Source organism: Piliocolobus tephrosceles, chromosome 2 (genome assembly GCF_002776525.5).
Source record: "Piliocolobus tephrosceles isolate RC106 chromosome 2, ASM277652v3, whole genome shotgun sequence".
Taxonomy (NCBI): domain Eukaryota; kingdom Metazoa; phylum Chordata; class Mammalia; order Primates; family Cercopithecidae; genus Piliocolobus; species Piliocolobus tephrosceles.
Genome location: NC_045435.1, coordinates 191,420,621 through 191,441,724, shown reverse-complemented (window position 1 = coordinate 191,441,724; position 21,104 = coordinate 191,420,621). Strand labels below are relative to the sequence as shown.

The 21,104-nt window shown below is 53.8% G+C and overlaps 1 protein-coding gene and 1 pseudogene across 1 annotated transcript in view; both read right to left on the bottom strand.

The window, feature by feature from the left end:
* Nucleotides 1–9,721: 9,721 nt before the first annotated feature.
* On the bottom strand, nt 9,722–13,149 carry LOC111544318 (annotated as a pseudogene).
* A 2,427-nt stretch (nt 13,150–15,576) lies between these two features.
* The window catches only part of BDH1 (3-hydroxybutyrate dehydrogenase 1), a 41,099-nt gene continuing 35,571 nt past the window's right edge, over nt 15,577–21,104 (bottom strand). Inside the window, exons 6-7 of the mRNA XM_026455654.2 lie at nt 18,193–18,345; nt 15,577–16,367 (exon numbers count right to left, since the gene is read on the bottom strand). Coding sequence (XP_026311439.2) covers nt 15,898–16,367; nt 18,193–18,345 — 623 coding nt within the window. The 3' untranslated portion in view covers nt 15,577–15,897. The remainder of the gene's footprint in view (nt 16,368–18,192; nt 18,346–21,104) is intronic.

The following is a 21,104-nucleotide window of genomic DNA, read 5'->3' as shown; positions in this document are numbered from 1 at the left end:
CACTGCAACCTCTGCCTCCCGGGTTCCAACGATTGTCCTGCCTCAGGCTCCTGAGTAGCTGGGAATACAGGTGTGTGCCATGTCCGTCTAATTTTTTGACTTTTAGTAGAGACAGGGTTTCACCATGTTGGCTAAGCTGGTCTCAAACTCCTGACCTCATGATCCGCCCGCCTTGGCCTCCCAAAGTGCTGGGATTACAGGTGTGAGCCACCCCCTCCCTTTTCTAAGAGGGGCTGCTTGTCATGGGAAAATGCTGAAAATAAGGATAGATACCCACTGCTTATCTTGGCCAGAAAGGCTGCTGTGGCCTTAGTGGAGCTGGAAACCCCATAGACAAAGCCAGAAATGGAAACAGCAGGGCCCTCAACCCAGGTTCCAGTTCTGGGTCTCCCCGTGATGTGCTGTGACCTTGGACAAGCCACCCCTGAGTCTCAGTTTTGTCCAGTTTATGAGATGGAGACAACCCTGCTCTCCGATGTCTGTCCTGCTACCTCGCCGGCCTCTGATGTGAATGTACTTAGAAAACTCCCAAGTACTGCCCAAGCAGAAGGGATTACTGACACTGGAGGTGTGATTAGAATACTAATTTCCACCCAGGGTCCCTTGAGGACATGCTGGGCCCATCTTGGAAACAGTAGAGGAAGCTAAGAGGCTGCCAGCAAAGCTCGGGGGAAACTGTCAGAGCCTTATGGGCTGGCTGGCAGGGAGAGCACTTCTGCTCACACAGCCTGTTTTCTTCATGCCCCTGTGTCAAGGAAGGTGCCAAGGATGAGGACACTCACAGTGGCGTGTGTGTGTGTGTATCTGTGTGTGCGTGCTGCATGAGGGCGGGGTATGAGGAGTCACTGGATCAGGGTCCTCCTGCATCTGGCCTGGTACTGCCAAGACCCTCTACCCGTCTCTTACAGTGTCCTGACTCAGGTGCCCTGGGAAGTACTCAGAGGACCCCAGGGAACCCCAGGGAGTCACCTCCCACCCTTTCGTGCCTGTTTTGGCTGTTGCAGCAGGTTTGAGAGGGTGGATTAGCTCAGTCATCCTCTTTCCTTCCTACCACATCAGAACCATTTTCCCAGCTGGTGGGAGTCCCTATTCTCCTTATGTTATCAGGATGCCAGGATGCTCACACGATGCTGCCAAACACTTGCTTTGTCACCTGGTCCAAGTCCCTTTATCTCTCTGAGCCTTTTTCTCATCTGTAAAAGAGGGGAGGCCGGGCGCAGTGGCTCACACCTGTAATCCCAGCACTTAAGGAGGCCGAGGAGGGCAGATCACAAGGTCAGGAATCGAGACCATCCTGGCTAACACAGTGAAACCCCGTCTCTACTAAAAATACAAAAAATTAGCCAGGCGTGGTGGCGGGCGCCTATAATCCCAGCTACTCAGGAGGCTGAGGCAGGAGAATTGCTTGAACCCAGGAGACGGAGGTTGCAGTGAGCCGAGATTGCACCACTGCACTCCAGCCTGGTGACAGAGCGAGACTCTGTCTCCAAAAAGAAGGGGTAGGGGGTCGGGGGAAGCAATTCCTGTGCCTCCTTCCACTATAGGGTTGCTGGGTCAAATGAGAGCAGGTGCAGGTGGGCATTGTCACGCTGGAAGGATTTCCATTCTTTTGTAGAAGAAGTCAGGACAGAGGAGGCCTGGACAGGGGACCTGCGAGAGGGGATGGTAACAGAAATGTCCTCCACTCCAGAAGGCAGGAAAACTGCAGAGTGATTTCATTCTCATCTCTGTCTGGGCCGTCTGGGGGCGGCAGGTCCTTTGCCTCATGATGCACCCCGTTCCGCCGTGCTGGGCTCAGCCTAGTGGCTCTGAGAGGAGAAGACATGTCAGATTCAGCGGCATCACAGTGATGAAACCAGGAGAAAAGTTTTCAGAGACCTAAGCAGACACATTCCTGGGCCCAAGCGTGAAGTCGTCTAGGCCAGTGGGTCTCAAACTTAAAGATTTTTAGCAGAACTCTTCTTTATCAGATACTTTTTCTTTCTTTTTTTTTTTTTTTTGAGACAGGGTTTCTCTCTGCAGTCCAGGCTGGAGTGCAGTGGTGAGATGACAGTTTACTGCAGCCTCAAACTCCTGGGCCCACCGCAGCCTCCTCAATAGCTGGACTACAGGTGCCACCATGCCCAGGCTAGATGGCTAGATACCACTGAAGAATCACTGGGACTTTAGGAAGTACCGCTGATACATTGCACAGATGGGGAAATGAAGCTCAAAGAGGGGATGGAATGTGACCAAAGGCATGCAATAAACCAGTGGTTAAAACAAATAAGCAAACCCACTTCAAATACAGGCCTAACCCTCAGCACAGGTGCGGCTTCAGAGAGAAATGCAAAGGCTCCTTCACTGAGGAGTCTTTTACACAGCCAGAGGAGGCAGGCTCACACAGGGTCTAGCGGGTAGGTAAACAGAGACAATTTATTCACACAGTTGCAATAAACAAATATTACTGGGCAAGCAGAAACTCACGGTCTCCTTTGAAAATGGAGGTGTTTTGCAGAGTGCGTCTGAGGCACTGAGCCCCTTTCTGAAATAAAGCGGAAGCAGGTCAAGCAGAACAGGACAAATGGACATTCCTTCCAGCTGCTTCAGCCCCGGCCCACCTCCAGTCTCCCCAGAGCACTGGTGGCCAGGCTTTGCCAGTGGCCAGCGGAGCGGGAGACTAACCCACCCACACAAAGGGCCCCAGGTGCCTCTCAGCGGTGGCCACAGGACACCCGAATGAGCCACAAGCCAGAGAGAGTGACTTTTTGGCGTGGCTCTGGAAGTGGCTTTCTGCCGACAGCTGAGGGGTGGGAGTGCGGCGTCAGACCCCCAGACGCCTCCACCGCGTTCACTCGGGACAGGTGCATAAACGCAGGCGCCATCCGCACAGGCGAGGAAACGACCGATGGGGCGGACGGCCGGACGCACGGCTGCACCACTCACCCCCAGCCACCAGGGCCCAGGGCCCTAAGCTCGGAGCCGCCGGGAAGGGCCAGGGCTGGAGAGAGCCGGGAGGAGGCGCCGGGCGGCCCGGCTTCCAGGAGCGGCTGAGCGGCCTGGGGCGGGTGCCCCGGGAGGGCGGGGTGTGGCCGAGGGGCCGCACGACCCGCCCGCGATGAGCGCAAGGCCCCCGCGCCGCAGCTCTCCTGGGGGGGATTTTCCTCACTTGGAAAACACACAGCTGATGGAGGGGGCGGTGGTTAACTGTCGCGCAGGGAAACTGGCAGGCAGGTTCTGATCAAGCCCTTTGTCCCAGTCACAGGTGGCAGGTGCCGGCACCACGAGCTCGCTGTGCAGGGCGCACGCTCTCTCCCCGCCCTCCCACACCTCAGCGGCCCCGGGCCCTGAGGATTCTCGGAATGTTCCACGTGGAGCGGAGCTTGGAGAGCCCCTCCCCTAAGGGCGGGTTGGGGGAGGAAGGGCGAGGGTTTAGACCCCCACCCCCATTCCACCCAAGCACCCCCACTTTGTCTTGACTGCATTGAGACTTGGCCTGAGAGGTCATTTAACCCAGGGATGTTACTAAACACAGCTGCCAGGTCCTCTTTCAAGCCGTATTTTGTTTTTTTTTTTTTTTTTTTTTGAGACGGAGTCTCGCTCTGTCGCCCAGGCTGGAGTGCAGCGGCCAGATCTCAGCTCACTGCAAGGTCTGCCTCCCGGGTTCACGCCATTCTCCTGCCTCAGCCTCCCGAGTAGCTGGGACTACAGGCGCCCGCCAACACGCCCGGCTAATTTTTTTATATTTTAGTAGAGACAGGGTTTCACCGTGTTAGCCAGGATGGTCTCGATCTCCTGACCTCGTGATCCGCCCGTCTCGGCCTCCCAAAGTGCTGGGATTACAGGCTTGAGCCACCGCGCCCGGCCCACAAGCCGTATTTTGACTTCATGGTGCACACGTGACCTTGGGCCTCTTAGCAACCTCCCTGTCTCAGGTTCCCTACGGGTAATAGTAACAGTACTTCCCTCATAGGGTCCTCCTAAGGATGAGCGAATAAACGCTTGTGAAGTGTTTAGAACACAGTGAGTCTGGATGACTCAACAGGTTGCTGGATGAGCTGGGTGTAGTGGCCTAGGCCTGTAGTCCCAGCTACCTTGGGAAGCTGAGGTGGGAGGATTGCTGGAGCCCAGGAGTTCAAGGCCAGTCTAGGCAACATAGCCAGACTTTGTGAGAAAAAAAAAAAGTTAGCTATTGCTGTTATTGTTATTCCTATTGTTTTCCGATGAGGAGAGTGAGGCCCAGAAAGGATAAGGCATTTGCTGCCTAGACGACGTGACCAGTTGGTAGTAGAAGAGGGAGTAGTAACAAAGTTTCCTGGCTGCCCAGATGGAATCCATTATTTCTTGGACATTTAGAGATTGCTGCTTCATGGATATCTTTGAAGCTAAACAGATTAACAAAAGCCCATTTGGTGGTAGGCCATGCTATGTAAGGGGCCTCTGGTACAATCTCCATGATCCTCAAGAGCAGGAAGAGTGAGGGGAAGAGAAAGAGGAAGAGAGAAAGGAAGGTGGGGATAGAAGGAGGAGGTGGAAGAAGAGGAGTTTTGAGTCTTCTTAGCTCAGCCACTAAACAGGAGGTGGTCTCACTGGGGATGCTTCCGAGAAGACACCTTCATTAAGAAGAACTAAGCCAGGCGCAGTGGCTCACGCCTGTAATCCCAGCACTTTGGGAGGCCGAGGCAGGTGGATCACCTGAGGTGAGGAGTTCAAGACCGACCTGGCCAACATGGTGAAACACCGACTCTACTAAAAATATAAAAACAACAACAACAACAAAAATTAGCCGAGTATAGTGGCACGTGCCTGTAATGCCAGCTGCTCAGGAGGCTGAAGCAGGAGAATCTCTTGAACCCCGGAGGCAAACTTTAGAGTGAGCTGAGATTGGGCCACTGCACTCTACCCTGGCTGACAGAGCAAGGCTCTATCTCAAAAACAAAAGAAGAAGGAGAAGGAGGAGAAATAGCCCTCTAAAATATTTCAAATTTAAGAATTTTGTTCAGAGAATAAGGAAGAGAGTTAGGTTGCCTATTTTCTCGGCCTGTTTTGTGTTCAATTTTGGCTCAGTCGCAACCTCATGAATCTCTCCTTTTAATCAAAGAGGAGCTACCTCTTCGTAGCCCAGGTGAGGTCAGGGAGGCTGTGGCCAGCACGACAGGAGCCCTCTTCATTGCCTGAGGAACAGTTAGTGCTTGCACCCAGCAGTTAGAGACAGTCTGGTTCTGAATCCTGTCACTTTCCAACTAGGAAAGATATTTAAAGCTACGCTTCATTTTAATCATCTATAAAATTGCGATTATAAATCTTGCCTTATAGTATCACAGGGAGAATCAAATGGGATAATGCATATAACGTGCTTAACCCAAGGCCTGGCGTGTAGGAACCACTTAATAAATGCTTATTACTTAGGATCAGATGAGGCTTCCTGCCTCCATGTGTATGTGATGGCTTCCTCATCTCCTGTCCAGCTGGGCTGGAGGTTTAGTTAGGATTTGGTTTGCATACAAGGGAAGAATTCCAAAACCGTAATAATGCAGAAAAGATAGAAGTTTATTTCTTCTCACATAAAATCTGAATGAGGGGTCAAAGGTGGAATGTGGTTCCTCAGTGTCTGGGATCCAAACACTATCTTGTTGCAATGTCATAAATGTCTTGACTTTATGGCCCAAGATGGCAGCATCCCAAGTTCCAGGCTGCAAGATGAAGTGCCCAAGGAGCCAAAGGAGATACATGTAAGCTTCCCTTAAGGAAGGTTCCTGGAAGCTGCTTCCATTTCTGCTTACATCCCATTGGCCAGAACCTAGTCACATGACTATCCCCTAGCTGCAAGGGAATCTGGGGAAATGTAGTCTTTATTATGGCAGCCATGTGCTCAGCTGAACATGGGTGGATCTATCCCTATAGAAGGGGAAAATGAGTATCAGGAACATGCAGCAATCTCTGCCCCCAAGTCCCAGCTTGTCTAGGCTAGCTAGGCACCTGGAAGCCAAGTACCTGAGCACTAGAAAGCAGGGAATGGGGCATGTTGCTTCTCCTCAGCCACCCCCAGTGGCTCAGTCTCCAACTGAGAACATGGAACTGGAACTGAAACTTAGGCCTCTTGCCATGGGTCTGAGAAAACTCTGCCCTGTTTAACCACCTCCCTGATGCGTCCCAGCCTCAACACCAAAGGCAGGAGGGATACTAGAGAGGCAGCTGACTGCCCCCTCCTGGCCAAGGAGAGGACGGTGAGCAAAGCTGCAGCTCCGAGGGGCAGAGGGCACAGCAAGCTGGCAGGTTTGGCACAGCCTGGTGGAGTTGCCCACTGCAGGACACACAACTACAAATTGTGTGGAGGCCAGGCCACCAGCCAGTGCCACAATCCAAGTGCCTGACTGGAAGGATTCATCTGCACTGGGGCCTCCGCCCTTCTTCATCCTGTTAGTAAGAACACTCAAGCGGGCCATCTGGCCTTTGCCAGGCTCCCAGCACACCTGGCTCCCCTCCCTCCTGGGCTTTCTTTTATCCCAAAAAGGTCTCTGAGAAGGGGAGGAAAACTTGCCTGCATTTCCCCACACTGGCACTTCTGAAACAAGCCCTCAGGCCCTTTCTGCTCCTGGAGTTTCACTACTAGTAGCCACCAGGGGACAGGCAAAACCACAGCCACAGGTGCTCCAGCTCTCCCTCTCCCAGGCCTAGCCCCAGATCTGTCACTAACTCGGGATGCAGCATCCCCTGTTCCCTGACCGTCCTTTTCCTTGGAGTCACTGCTTAGATATAAGGTTCCTGGGATCCACTCAGGACTTACTGGCTCTGTTTTTGAACCAGTTTCCCAGGAGATTCATGTGCAGTGCATTTAGGATCCAAGGGGCTGGATGACTTTTGCAGTCCAACTTAGAGTGATCTGGTTCCGACAGGGTCAGAGCTGTCTGAGCAGCCCCGTGGGACGGGGACACCTTTTGCCAACCCTTTCTTCCCAGGGGCTGGAGTTCTTCAAACCTCCCCAAATTATTCACTTTCCTTTCAGAGTCTGTCCTCCTGAGATGCTAAGCCATTCTCATCCTGCTCTGTTGACTGTGAAATGTCCTGTCGGGTGCCCCACCTCCTGTTTCTATCTGTCAGAACCCTCTTCACTTGTCAAGTCTCAGCTGAAACACAACCGCCTTTAGGGAGCATCTGCAACCTACCCGGTGAGGATTTCCTGCTCCCCTCCTGGGCTGCCATGAACTTTGCTCGTACATCCACTATAGCCCAGGCTGTCCTGAGCGACAGTGAGTTCTCCAGGTTGGTGCATCCTATCTGCTCCACCCCCTCACACCCTCAGCCCCACAGGACTGGGAACTCCTTGAGGCTGGGAATCAAATCTTACCATAGACATCCTGCAGCCTGATGATAGATCACTCTTAACCCTGAATGCTTAAAGAGAAAACGTAGGAAGCCAGGGCCTGGGTAGGACAAACTGAGTGCTAACAGAAAGAGTCCAGGCCGGGCGCGGTGGCTCACACCTTTAATGCTGGCATTTTGGGAGGCTGAGGTGGGTGGTTCACAAGGTCAGGAGTTCAAGACCAGCCTGACCAAGATGGTGAAACTTCATCTCTACTAAAAACACTAAAAATTAGCCAGGCGTGGTGGCGGGCACCTGTAATCCCAGCTACTTGGGAGGCTGAGGTAGAGAATTGCTTGAACCCAGGAGGTGGAGGTTGCGGTGAGCCGAGATTGCACCATTGCACTCCAGCCTGGGCAACAAGAGCGAGACTCCGTCTCAAATAAATCAATAAATAAATAGTCCGAACACAGCCAGCCAGGGCAGGAAGAACTGGTCCATTCCCCTCTCCTAAGCTGAACGAATGAATGGGCTGATCCCCCAGATGATTTTGAGGGTTTGTATTCCAGAGAAAAGAAAAACAGAAAACCCCTTCTTTGTCTGGGACAGAGTCTTGTCTAGGCTTTTAGGCTTAAGGCCTTCTGGCTAATAATTTCTTAATCCACTCAGGAAATCTTCAGGGGTTTCCCGTGAGGTGGTGTTCAGGGTTGTGGAGTCTGTTCTGCATTTAGCAGTCAGGAAGGGGGCCTGCAGAAGGCAGTGGCCTCCTCTGCCCTAGGCCTCTAGGATGAGCCGGAAAGTGGGCTCTGGCTGCTGTGGTTCAATCTTGAGTGTGTCCCCATTTCTGTCTGTGCCTCTAGAACACCCTTGGGCTATAGTGTCTGCATTTCTCAGAAAGGCTGGGGTGGGGACGGGAAAGGATTTTTTAGGCTGTGACTGCACCAGCTGGGGCACCTACTGTGTCCCCCCACTGTGCCAGGCGTTGTGCTGGAGAACTTACCCAGTCACCTGTCTACACAACAACTCTGCAAGGTACAGATGGTTATCCCCATCAGAGACATAAAGACATCGAGGCTTGCAATGCTTGCCGGCTGCAGCCCTAGTGTTAGTGTTAGTGACCCTCCCCACCCCGCCCCCAAAAAAGAAACTAAGGTTCAGAGAAAGTAGATAACTTGGCAGCATTATGCAACCAGGAAGTTGCAGAGCAGGATCAAAGTTAGGTGCATCTGGCTCCAAAACTTCTGCTCTTTCTACCTGACCTCGCCCAGAACACAGTTGCCAGCAAGGCCTGTTTCTGTCCCATCCCTCTGGCTGCAGGGTCTCTGAGGCCCCTTGCTTCTCTAACAGGGCATCACCTGTGCGATCTCTTTCCCAGGGACCACCTAGATACAATCCACACAGGCAACGAGAGGACCAGCAGGCACTAAAGCCAGACACACAGCTCTGTCACTAACCCTCAGTGACCAGAGCCCCACTGTCACTAAGCACACAGCAGCAGGAGGCGTTTGCCAACGGCAAGGCCCGGGGAGGCCGGGAAGGGGAGGGAATTGGAGGGCCTCAGGGGGTGAGGGGAGGAGAAGCACAGACCCTCCAGATGTGCCCCATCTTTCTCTGCTGCAGAAAACCAACAGCCTATCTATCTCTTTTTAATGCTCCGCTCTTTTCTTTTGGTGTACACTTAACCGCACAGAAAATAAGCCCTAAGGCTGAAAACTCCAATTTGTCGTGATGCCGGCAGTGGTGTGCAGTTTTCCACATCTGGGTGCATCCTGAGCCTCCTGATCTGGTTCTGCCCTCAGCCTCCACACCACGTGTCCAGTCCCACATAACCAGAGCCCCCTGCCTGGTTATCCTCCAAGCAGTCCCAGCTCTGTTTGCTTTTCAGCCTCAGGTTGTTGGCGTCTGGGTTTCCAGGGGCCCTCATAGTTTATTATTCCTTTGACAAAGTCATGGGACTCCCTAAGTAAGCAGAGAACCCTGCCCACGCACGCCTCTCACATCAGCTGTCCACGAGGGGCTCCTAGGCTATGCGGGGAAGAAGACAGACTGTGTGTAGATTGAAAATGACTATTTGTATTTACATGTGACAGAATCGAGCCTTTCACTTCCTGGCCCAAGTCATGGCCACGGTTCCCCTGGGTTCCCCTGGGCTAGACTGTGAGCTCTGGGAGGGCAGTCGGCTGCCTGCTGTTGGATGCCCGTGCCTAGACAGGGCCTGGCACAAAGAAGAGATTCAAGTAATAAATGGGCAGAGGGAGAGGTAGCAGCTGCTGTCCAGCACTGGGCCGCACCTCAGAATGTGACACTAATACAGCATTGGGACCAATGGCAGCTCCTCCGCCCTGCCCATCACAGCCCCGGGAGTCCCACTGTGCCTCCACTGGAACGAGAGCCTGTCAGTCCCGCCGGCCTGCAGGGAAGAGTCTGACGCCCCTCGTGATGTCACCGAGCTCTTGCCACTCCCTAGTGGCCTGCTGTTCTTGCCCCTACTTCCTGAAGGTGCCCCGAGCCTCCATAAAGCACAGGCTTCTCAGCCCGCGCCATGCTCCCTCTCTGTTTCTTACGGCAGGTCCCACGCCACTTTGTCCACCTCTGGTTGGACATTATGACCCAAAACCTTTGTCCAGAACACAATGTAGGTAGGAGAAAAAGAGGTTGCAGCAGAGTAAATGACCCAGTCACAGAACACGTGGCCAGATGGCCCCGCAGAGCACTCACTGGCTGAGAGTGGCCAGAGGGTGGTGGCCGGTACAGCAGTGTACCCAGTGCAGCCCACCACACCCACTCTTGTTGCCTGGCAGCAGAGCTGAGCGGCACTCCCAGGCCCCAGGAACCACGGGCACTTCCTCCTGAAACTGGGGTGGCTACAGCTGAAACTGAGAAGAGCAGCCAGCCTGCCGCTATTTCTGAAGGAGCACAGTGTGGTTACTCAGTGCGCTGTAATTAAACTCATCTATAATTTGATAAGTGGGAGTAGCCTCACATTTTATAGAGTAATTAAGTCTCACCAAAGGAGCAGCACATGGCGCTTCTGGGACCAGCATCTCCCGAGGTTGGCCCCATCACTCTCCCTGTCTACACATCTCCACAGATGCTGAGGCCAGGGTGGGCCTCAGCCACAGCCCTGGACATGCTTCGCACCCCTGCTCTCTCCACTCTCGGGCCTTCCATCGACATCCAGGCCCCTGGGAGATGGCACAGACACTGCAGACACACGTGCAACAAGACAGGGAAGCCTGGGCCTCCCTTTCCAGGCTGTTACGCAGAACTGTGGACTAGGAGGAAGCCGGCTGTGCTCCTCCCGCACCTGCCCGCCACTCCTTCACCACATACAGGGCCAGGTTCTGACTGCTGAGTCCAGCCCAGCTCTGGGCCCCAATGTGGAGACTGAGGCAGCCTGAGGGTAAAGGAAGGGGCTGCGGGTATAGAAGTCAGATGGGGCCAGGCGCAGTGGCTCACACCTGTAAGCCCAGCACTCTAAGAGGTCGAGGTGGGTGGATTACCTGAGATCAGGAGTTCGAGACCAGCTTGGCCAACATGGCGAAATCCCATCTGTACTAAAAATAAAAAATAAAAAAATTAGCCAGTCATGATGGTGCACACCTGTGATCCCAGCTACTTGGGCGGCTGAGGCAGGAGAATCATTTGAACTTGGGAGGCAGAGGTTGCAGTGAGCTGAGATCGCACCACTGCGCTCCAGCCTGGGTGACAGATCAAGACTCTATCTCAAAAAAAAAAAAAAGAGAGAAGCCAGATGGCCGGGGTCTGGATCTTGTGGGGTCTGGATCTTGCAGGGTCTGAATCTTGGCTCCCTCGTTTCCTGGCTCTGTGATTTTGGGCAAATTGCTTCACCTCCCTGAGGCTCAGTTTCCTTATTTGTAAAATGCAGACAACGGTACTGCCTTACATACAAGCTGTTTATGAGGATCGGGTGAGAGATTTGCCACGCGCTCACTTGGGTAGTTGGGAGGAGCACGTGCATGTGAGGCGCATCAGCATCTCACCAAAGGTAGTAAACCTGTCTCAAAGCGCTTGGCTGCTTGAGGGGGACTCTAATGACCATTCAGCCTGGTGTAGGTCATCAAGAATGAGGGCTTGGATAACCACAGCTGAAACCTTCTGTTCTGATAGCGAGGAGATGGAAATCTTGTCAAATGGGAGACCTGAGCTCTTAAACCTGACTTGGCCTTTCCAAATATCTGGAAGTCTATATCAGAAGGGTTAAATTATTCTGTGCAGGTCTGGGTCATAACCAGGTGCCAAAAACGTTAAGTGACGTGGTAGATTTCAGCTCAGTCTTCGGATAAATGTTTCTGAACCAAGGAAATGGCCTCTTAGGAAGTAATGTGCTCCCTGTCACCGGAGGGCTTCGAGTCCTGGCTAGCAGGTACCTCATGCGGGAGCCTGGGAGTCAGGCACGACGATGGCTGAGTGGCCTTTCTCCCCTGGGGTTGTGGGGGTCCTGGCAGCCTGTCCCAGCCCTGGTCCCTTGCCCAACAGCTGCCCACCCTGTGCCTCTGAACACGCCACTCACAGGTCACCCTTCCTTAGTGCCCGCACACACCACAGAGGCCTCATGCTGTGGGATCGTGTCATCTCCCCCCAAGCACCAGAGCCCTCAGCCCTCTTGCTCTGTCTCTTTGAGCAGAAGTCATCACTCACTTCTCAAGCGCCGCGCTCATATAACCCTCGAGCCCTTGGAAGGCAGCTCCAGAATCCGGCTCTGCCTGCTTGGTCTTTGCATTTCTAGAGCCTGCCCTTGGCCTTGACAGAGCAGACTTCCCGCTGGAAGGACACTGGGGTTCCTCCAGCACATTCTCTTGCAGGGGGCAGTGCTCAGAGCCCAAAAGGGAAGGGAAGGAGGGGCTGGCTCGAGTGGCAGGACCCTGCGGCTGCCGCTGCGTAGGCTGAGCGTCTCCTTGCTGTGACGTAACCGAGGTCTTTTTCCCTCCCTATTTTAGATCCTGGTGCCATCTGCCCTGATTTTCCACATCACCAGCTCTGGGCTGGAGGTTAGATCTGGCTTGACACCCAGCTCTATCCCTGACTTGGTGACAGACTTGGGGAAGCCTATTTCCGTAAAATAAGATAACCCCACCCTGCCTACCTGCCAGGGTTGCTGTGAGAATCAGGTGAGAGGCAGCAGCAGTGGCTGGGTAGCAGGACCTGCACTGGGTACCCGTGCCTGGTTGCTGTCTGGCCAACCCTGCCTGGGGCTGCCTGAGCCGGGGGAGCCTCTGCTCACTCATGTCGGCTCCTGTATCAAAATGGTCCGCACAGGTTTGCAGAGCCAGGCCCTGTTCGAAATACAGGCAGTGAACAGACCTCCCAAGTGGGGAGTCTTCGTCAGACCTCCTGTCATGGGTGGCAAGGGGGCAGCCCTAGCAGCCTGTGACAGGCGGGGCCAGTCACCTGTGTGGCTGTCACCTGCTCACACAGCCTCTTGGCCCCAGGTGGAATGCTAGGCACAGCAGGTGCTCTGTAACAACAAGACATTGTCAGGAGCATCTCACAAAAAGCCCTTGCCCAGCCTCCAGCCATCAAGGGAAGGGTTTGTGCTGGCTGGAGTCACCAGACCATGGGTCCACACAGGCAAAGGCCTCCTCCCGACCCCTTACTCTGACAAGAAGGAGCAGCTCTGGGCTAGCAGACAAACAGTGAGGGTCTAAGTGCCTGGTGACCCCAACTGGCTTCGCTTCCAGGGCTGTTGCGAGCCACAGTGTAATGTGATAGTGAAGAGTGCCATTCAGGAGACTTTTGTTCTGCCCTGGATTTACTGTGACACTGAGTGAGTCACTTCCCCTCTTTGGGCCTCAGTTATGTCATCTATAAAATGGGAATATGCACCTCTGTTTTGTCCTCCTATCTTTTATTTCTATTCTTTTTTTTTTTTTTTTTTGAGACAGTCTCACTCTGTCGCCCAGGCTGGAGTGCAGTGGCATGATCTTGGCTCACTGCAACCTCCACCTCCGGGTTCAGTCGATTCTCCTGCCTCAGCCTCCCGAGTAGCTGAGATTACAGGCGCCCACCACCACACCTGGCTAATTTTTGTACTTTTAGTAGAGACAGGGTTTCACCATGTTGGCCAGGCTGGTCTTGAACTCCTGCCCTCAGGCGATCCACTCGCCTCGGCCTCCCAAAGTGCTGGGATTACAGGCTTGAGCCACCGCGCCCGGCCACCCACTCTGGTAAAGATGAAAACTAGGTCCTGCGCCCCAGCAGGTTCTAAGCTGCCAGAAAGCAAATGGTAAATATGAGGTTTGAGTTAGCACTGCAGTTATTTGGAGGGATAGTAGTCTGGGCTTTTCAATCTCTGGAAATGATTAAAAACCAGAACAGCCTATGTAGGCTGGCTCAGCAGTTCTGGCTTACTCATAAGACTCCAATAGACGCATATGCATATGCAGCTTCTCTGACGTTCGGGTCTGTTGATCTGGACCCAGAGTACGTGGCCCCCCTTCCTCTAGTTCCCAGGCAGGGATGCACACGTGCAACTCCAAGGCTCCATCTGTTTTCCTTCAATAAACTTCAGCACGAAAACAAATTCGCCCAACATGTAAAAATGCAATTCCGAAAGGGTCCTGCTAGAACAAGGTCCAGGGTACAAAAGCATCCTATTGTTATGTAAATGCAATGGCCACCAAGCGTCCCCCTCTGGGCTCTGGATCCCTGCCTGCCTCCCCTCCCTCCTCCTAGGGGAGCTGGGACAGGGGATCCCTGTTTGAAGACAGCGGGGACAAAGGCCCCAGAGGCAAGCTGAATTTGCCCATTGTGTGAGTGCCTGAACCCCAGAGCCCACTCCAGCTGCCCGGGTTCTTCTGCCTTCTCCTGGCACCAGACTCCAGGTTCGGGCCAGGCAGCTGCTGGAAGAGCGAGAACACTGTTTCTAAAGGGGTGTTGCTTGCTTCTTTGTTCCCAGTTTCCGAGGTGAGGATCCCGAACGCCGAGAGAAACCTCAGGCTCCGGTGGCAGCTCGGGAGTCGGGGCACTGGAGGCCGGCGCCGGCTGCGGAGGCGGCGCGCGCCCTCTACCGGCAGGCCCGGCCCGCCCGGGGAGAGGCGGAAATGTCAGTCACGGTCTGATTTGTAAGGCTGGCGCTTGGGATTCTGCCCTCGGCCTAAAGCCACCCGGAGGACAGCGGTGTTTGGTTTTGGTCCAAACATACAGGCCCTGGGCAGTTGCAGGGATGGCAGCTTTCAAACTCAAACCCCAGAAGTGATCATGCAGACTCTGCCTAAAGTGGCATCACTTCTTAATTGAAAACAAGGCCGATGCGGGAACGAAGGCCAGGCTGAAGCCCTGCAGACCAGCGGTGGGTGGGCGTGTGTGTGTGTGTGTGTGTGTGTGCGCACGCGCGTATGTGTAAGCACCATGTGAGGCAAGCAGGGACCCCAAATCCACTGCTAGGGGAGAAGATGCCCCAGTGCCCCGCCATGGCACCACTGCTCCTGCCAAGCCTGCCCCATCGACACTGGCCCCAGCCAAGGCAAAACCAAGCAGACCCAAACCAGTAACAACCTATCCTGTCAGCCAGAGAGCACCTCCACACAAGTCTATCCTGAGTCCTAAAAGAGGATGTTAAAATCTCAAGTAAAAATCTCCAGGGCCAGACCTGGTGGCTCACACCTGTAATCCCAGCACTTTGGGAGGCTGAGGCAGGCGGATCACTTGAAGTCAGCAGTTCGACACCAGCCTACCCAACATGGTGAAACCCCATTTCTACTACAAAAATTAGCCAGGTGTGGTGGCGGGAGGTTGAGGCAGGAGAATTGCTTGAACTAGGGAGGCAGAGGCTGCAGTGAGCCGAGATGGTGCCACTGCACTCCAGCCTGGGAGACTAAGCAAGAGTCTGAAAAAAAATAACAACAATAAACAAATAAAAAAATCTCCAGAAACATTCCCACCCCCTCCATACAGCCAGCTCCGAGTCACTGGCTGCTGGCTGGCCAGTCACACAGCACCATGGACATGCAGAGGTACCAGTGGGCACTGGGTATGTGTGGCTCAGATGAGGACACAGAGTTAGTCAGAAGATTCTTGGGCAAATGTATCCAAAACAGTCCTGGAATGCAAAATGTGAAGTGCTTCCACAGCAGTGGCAGGAACACATGACTGGCACTATTTATAAGCAATAAAAGGGTTATTTCATGCATCCTCTTTAAGCTGCAAATGCTTCATGTACAAAAGAAAAAAATCTGTCCTTTTTATTCATGAGACTGGCTTAAGGATCAAATGAGATAATTTTTTAAAGTGATAATTTGGCTTGAAGATATAAAGGAGTTTTGATTCCATTCTATAATAAATGTTTTTAATATAAAGATCTTTTCTCGAAATCGCTGTATGAAATGATCTCCAGAGAGACAGATTCGCCATGTTTGCCCTGAGATTTAGAGGCCCCTGCCTGCCACTCCACACCCTGCTTGTGAAGGCCCGTCACTCACTATGCAAACAAGTCAGGTTGGGTTATTCCCGTTGGTTAATGTTAAAACCAGTCACGGGTCTTCCTGGAGTGGCGGATAATCCACACACGGATAATCAAGAGTTGACTATGTGGGTTCCTCCCTCCCTCCCCTCCCCTTCCACCAGGGATCGCTGACAGAGGCCACAGAGACTCTTCAGCGGATGTAGATCATGTCGGAGATGGCTCCAGGCAAGTGGGTCATGATCTGCATTCGCAGCCACCAGTAGTAGTCCATGGGGTGGTAGCGGGTGTAGGGGGTGGTGGCGGTCAGGGCGTGTGTGACGGCATCCATGACAGAGGACGTGTCTGTGGAGCCACTGCTGCAGTAGGTCTCCATCTTGGCGATCTTTTCATCAAAGTACTTCTTGCCGTAGTCCTTGCGCACGACCTCAGGCAGCTCGTCCCACATCTTCTTGGCGATGGCCTGAATGCTCTCGGGGCTGTAGAGGCTGGTGGCAACGATGAAGTTGCCAGGCTCCACCACACTGACCTTCACGCCCAGGGAGTGCATCTCATAGCGCAGGCAGTCCGAGAAAGCCTCTACCCCGAACTTGGTGATGCAGTACGGGGAGCGGGCCGGGTTGGCCATGCGGCCCAGCATGCTGCTGATATTGACGACGCGGCCTACAGAGGGAGACAGAGATACCTGCTCAGGCGGCACTGCCCTGTGACACAGAGGGCAGAAGTCAGGCGTGTCTCCAGAGGCTTGGCTGGAACCACTTCTGACCCAGCCAGGAGCCTTCTCATTCAGTAGGCAAGGCCAGCTCAGACCCACGCATCAGCATCGGGGCCCTGATCTTCCCTGGGAACCTGGCTGTGCCAGGCAGGACGGGGGAGGACAAGTGCGTGAGAAGCAGGAGGGCACAGTGTGATGGGCAACACACAACTGACTCAAAAACCAGATCAAGCCCGATGCGGTGATAATTTGGGTTGAAAACACAAGGGGAGAAGTGGGAAGCGAGACAGCTGTCTGTGTGGATCTGAGCTTTCACTATAGGCAAGGTCTGGTGCTGGTTAGGGAGAAATACAGCCTAAAAGCTTCCCCTTCCCCTTATGGAGCTTAAAATCCAGCTCCAGTAGTACGATGTGCAGACAAGTAACACACTAAGGCCAAGTGTCTATCCACTGAGAGCAACACTGGCGATAGGGGTTGGAGGGCAGAGGAGGAAGTACCTGGGGCTGCAGCTGGGAGGGAGCCCTCAGATGGCCCTGAAAGAGGACAGGGCCTGTGCTGTTAGAATCAACTCCCAGCTCCGTTCCACCCTGGTAGGGTGGGGCCCAGGACAGCCGGGAAAACAGAGCAGAGGGCAGGGGCAGGGCAGGGGCAGGGGCAGGCGCAGGGGCAGGGCAGGGGCAGGGGCAGGGTTCTGAACCTGACTTCAGGGCTAGGACATGAGGAGAGAGTCCTGGGCATTGGGAGAGTGTGGTGACCCTCCTACTCCACTTCCTCCAAGACCCTCAGCCACAGGCCCAACCTGAGGACATCAGGGGCCTCCTGCAGCTCCTCCTGGCCCTGGGAACAGAGGGGTTGGGAGTGGATTGCATTTGGCCCAGTCGGGGAAGCCCAGGCGGATCTGGGACCAGTTTTCCCTATAGGTTTGTGGCCGGGAAGGAACTCAGCCCATCCAGGTGTGTACTGGGGAGGAACTCGGCCCATCCAGGTGTGTGCCCGGGAAGGAACTCGGCCCATCCCGGTGTGTACCGGGGAGGAACTCGGCCCATCCAGGTGTGTACCGGGGAGGAACTCGGCCCATCCCGGGTGGAGGCACCTTTCAGAAAACTCTTTGAAGTCACTGAAGGGTTGGGGTTTTCATCTAAAATCCTACAGCTGCCCTCCGTGTTCACGCCGACTGTTGCTAGGACGTCACCACAGATGTATGGATCTTACCCTTTTTGCCACAGTTGTTTGCTATGTCAGGGAAAAATCCAAGTCAATGACTTCTGAAGTGGTTTGCTCATATCTGGCCACCCACATGGTTTGGGTGTTTTCTTCGTTTTCCAAATTTCTAATCTTGATTTCTACTATTGTTTCCTAATAGCACAATGATCTCATTTTTTAAACTACAGTATAAATAACCATAGAATGAATATGCCAAATGTTACTTAACCACACCCGATTGATACAAAGATGTATACACACAGCTTTGTGCAAAGGGTGATTCTCTCTATAGATTAGGTTCCCGGAGTGGGTGGCTGCTAAAATCTTGAAGCTTTGCTGCATAGACCACTGACCTCTTACCTGCTCTACTTCCTGAAAGCCACACACCTCTTTCCCGCTACCTGGCCACAGCCCCTCTGCCCACCTTCACCCCAGGCCCAGCATAGCCCCTGGGTCCACCCTTGCTGTGTTGTGGACGTTGGAGCTGCGGGGACAGCTATGTCCATTCTGAGCAAACATGAACCTGCGGGGCCGGTTCAGGGGCAGGAGGGAGCTCCCTTTCCCACTCACCTTTGGCCCTTCGGATGAGGGGGAGAAAGGATTTCGTCGTCCGCACTGTGCCCCACAGGTTCACCTCTGCCACCTCCTTGTAGGTGTCCATGCTGGTGAACTCCACCTCCCCGAACGTGGAGATGCCGGCGTTGTTAACGAGGCCCCACATCCCTGCACAGGAGGCGGATAGGTGTGCGGTGACCACGGGGGCTTGGCCCCAGGCAATGCCCATCAGCCTGCGGGCCAGTCTCCTTTCCACTCCTTTCCTGTGACTTCCCAGCCTCTTGCCCAGTGCTCTCGAGAAACTTTCTAGAGTCATTCAGGAATGACAGGAGGTAAAGAGGCCTAAAGTGCTAACTGCCACCCTCCCTTACGTCTAGAATGTCCAGTGCTCATGTCACGTCTGCCTGGCTCAATTCTCTGGGCCCGCCATGACCCAGCCTGCCGTGTCCTCCAGTTTTGAATCTCACCTCACCTCAAATTCCCACTTCCACTCCACTCCACCCCATCCTATCCCCACAGCCTGAGTTTCACACCCCGTTCCTGTTTACTCATCTCTGCCTCTGAGCTTTCGCTCACCTCTTCTCTTCTCTTGCCAGAAGCCAGGGAAATCACAGGGGAGGCGGGCACGAGCAGGCAGCTGTGTTTTGCAGGGACCTCTCTGAGTTCAGTTTTTTGGGGTGCAAAGGCTGGATGGCTCAGAGCCTCAGGACAGAGCTGGGCCCTGCCTCTTTGTTGTGGAAACCCTCAGGGTTCAGTCTCCCGTGGCAAAAGCCCCGTGCTCCTTCCCAAGGCGTAGCCTCAGAGCAGAGCTCCTGTCCTGGGACCATCCCTGCTTGTGGGAACTCGGTGCTGCTTCATTTTCCAAGTTAATCATGGAAATGAGTTTGTGTAAATGACAGAGTAATTGGTCTCTAGCTGCTTTCCTTCCGTGTTACGCAAATTAAAGCTTCATTCACTGCCCTCTGGTGCCTTCTCCTTCAATTACGGAGAATTAAGGGCATTTATCAGGGAAAGGAAATTGCTGGTTAACACAGTGTCCATGAAGAGCTCACTCCCACAGTCCAGCAGACCCTGTGGGTGTCTCCCTGCTCTAGGTGTCACCTGTGACCTCGCCCAGATGACAGGATCAGCGTCATCCACAACGACCCCAGAGCTCCCACTGTCTCCCTGCAGACGCGCCCCGAGCCTTCACCCTCTTCTCTTCCCAGGAGGAGCAGCAGGCCGCTCCCCAGCTCTCATGGCTGACACTTCCACATCGTCTTCGAGACCACAGACACTGATCCTTCTCTCTCTTTTACACAACTTCAGCTTTTCCATTGCCCATGACTCCAGCCTTTCAGTTCGATACACACAAATGTGTGCTAGATTAATGTCTACAAATGCCACATTTCCATACCCGAACATCCTTCTGTAACTATGCTGCCTGCTCTCCCTCCCTCCACGCCAGGCTTCCGAGAACACACTCTATCCTGTAATACAAAGATTAGCCGGGCGTGGTGGCGGCGCCTGTAATCCCAGCTACTCTGGAAGCTGACGCAGGAGAATCGCTTGAACCCAGGAGGCAGAGGTTGCAATGAGCCGGGATCATGCCATGGCACTCCAGCCTGGGTGACAGAGCAAGACTCCATCTCAATCACACACACACACACACACACACACACACACACACACACACAATCCTCTCCATCTCCCTTCCATACCACACTGGGTCCCAGCCCTCAGCTGTCCTCACTCTGCACTCTCCAGAGTCTCCAGGGTGGTACGCCAAGACCTCACCCCCCGTCTTCACTCTCCTCAGGCTCGCTACAATATGAGTACTGCCAGGACTCCTTGAGGCTCACTTCTCCCTCGGCATTAGTGACACCCAGGCATCTCCTGCATCCGCCCTGACACCTTTCTTTCACCTGCCCCCAGATACAAGTGGCCCCCAATGTCCTGGCCTAATCCTGTTCCTCTCTAAGTTGACTCCACTCTTAGGTGTCCTCATCTTCTTCATGTTTGTGAATTTTCCTGCTGTTTTGTGTTTGATTCATAAGGGACAACATCCCATGACTTAACATGCAGACAGCCCTTCTTCTACCTAAAGATAAAACAATGACATTTGACACTACTATCCAAGAAAGTTTAACGAAACATGACCCGTGAAGGCACACAGCCCCTGGATTATAGCTTTGATGAGTGTTGAGAGGCGGTGGAGCTAGATGCCACCTGGAGTCCTCAGCCAGTGTTCTGAGTAAACTCACAGAGGCATTCCCGCTGGTTGGGCGACAGCAATTTTCCTGCAACAACCCCAAGATGGCCTCCACACCAGTGGCCTCCCAGTGCTCGGGAGTCACAGCTCTCTCCTCGTCCCATCTCCTGTCTCACTTCCACCCGAATGTCCCACAGGTCCCTGACTCACCCTAACCACCACCCTCACATCAAGTTTCCCAGCTGCCCAAGCCTGCTCCTCCTCTCGTTAACGATTTTACTTTCCTCTGAGTCCTCCAGCTCCTCCACCCCTCCCCCAGCGAATGAGTCACCAAGTTCTGCTAATATTACAGATCAAGATCAACATGACAGCTGGCAGGCCCCTAATTAAGCCCTTTACATTCATTCACTTCCCTGATCCTCACAACCAGCCTGTAAAATAGATCCTAAATTGCCTCATACCTGGTTGAGGCAACTGAAGCTCAGAGCGGTTAAGCACTTTGGTCGGTGTCGCCCAGCTAACAGGAGGGGAGGGTGGGATTTGGACCCAGATCTGTCTGAGGACAAAGCCCCCACGCCCCAGGCTGTTGCTGGTTTCCTCTGCTGGGTCGGTTATTCCTTCCTGTTTCCACTGGCATTCACTTGGGTCCTCTCTCCTGGGCTGCTGGAGAAGCCTCCTCCTGGGTCTCCTTGTCTCACTCACTCCTCCACCTCCATCTTCACCCCACCCCTCAGGC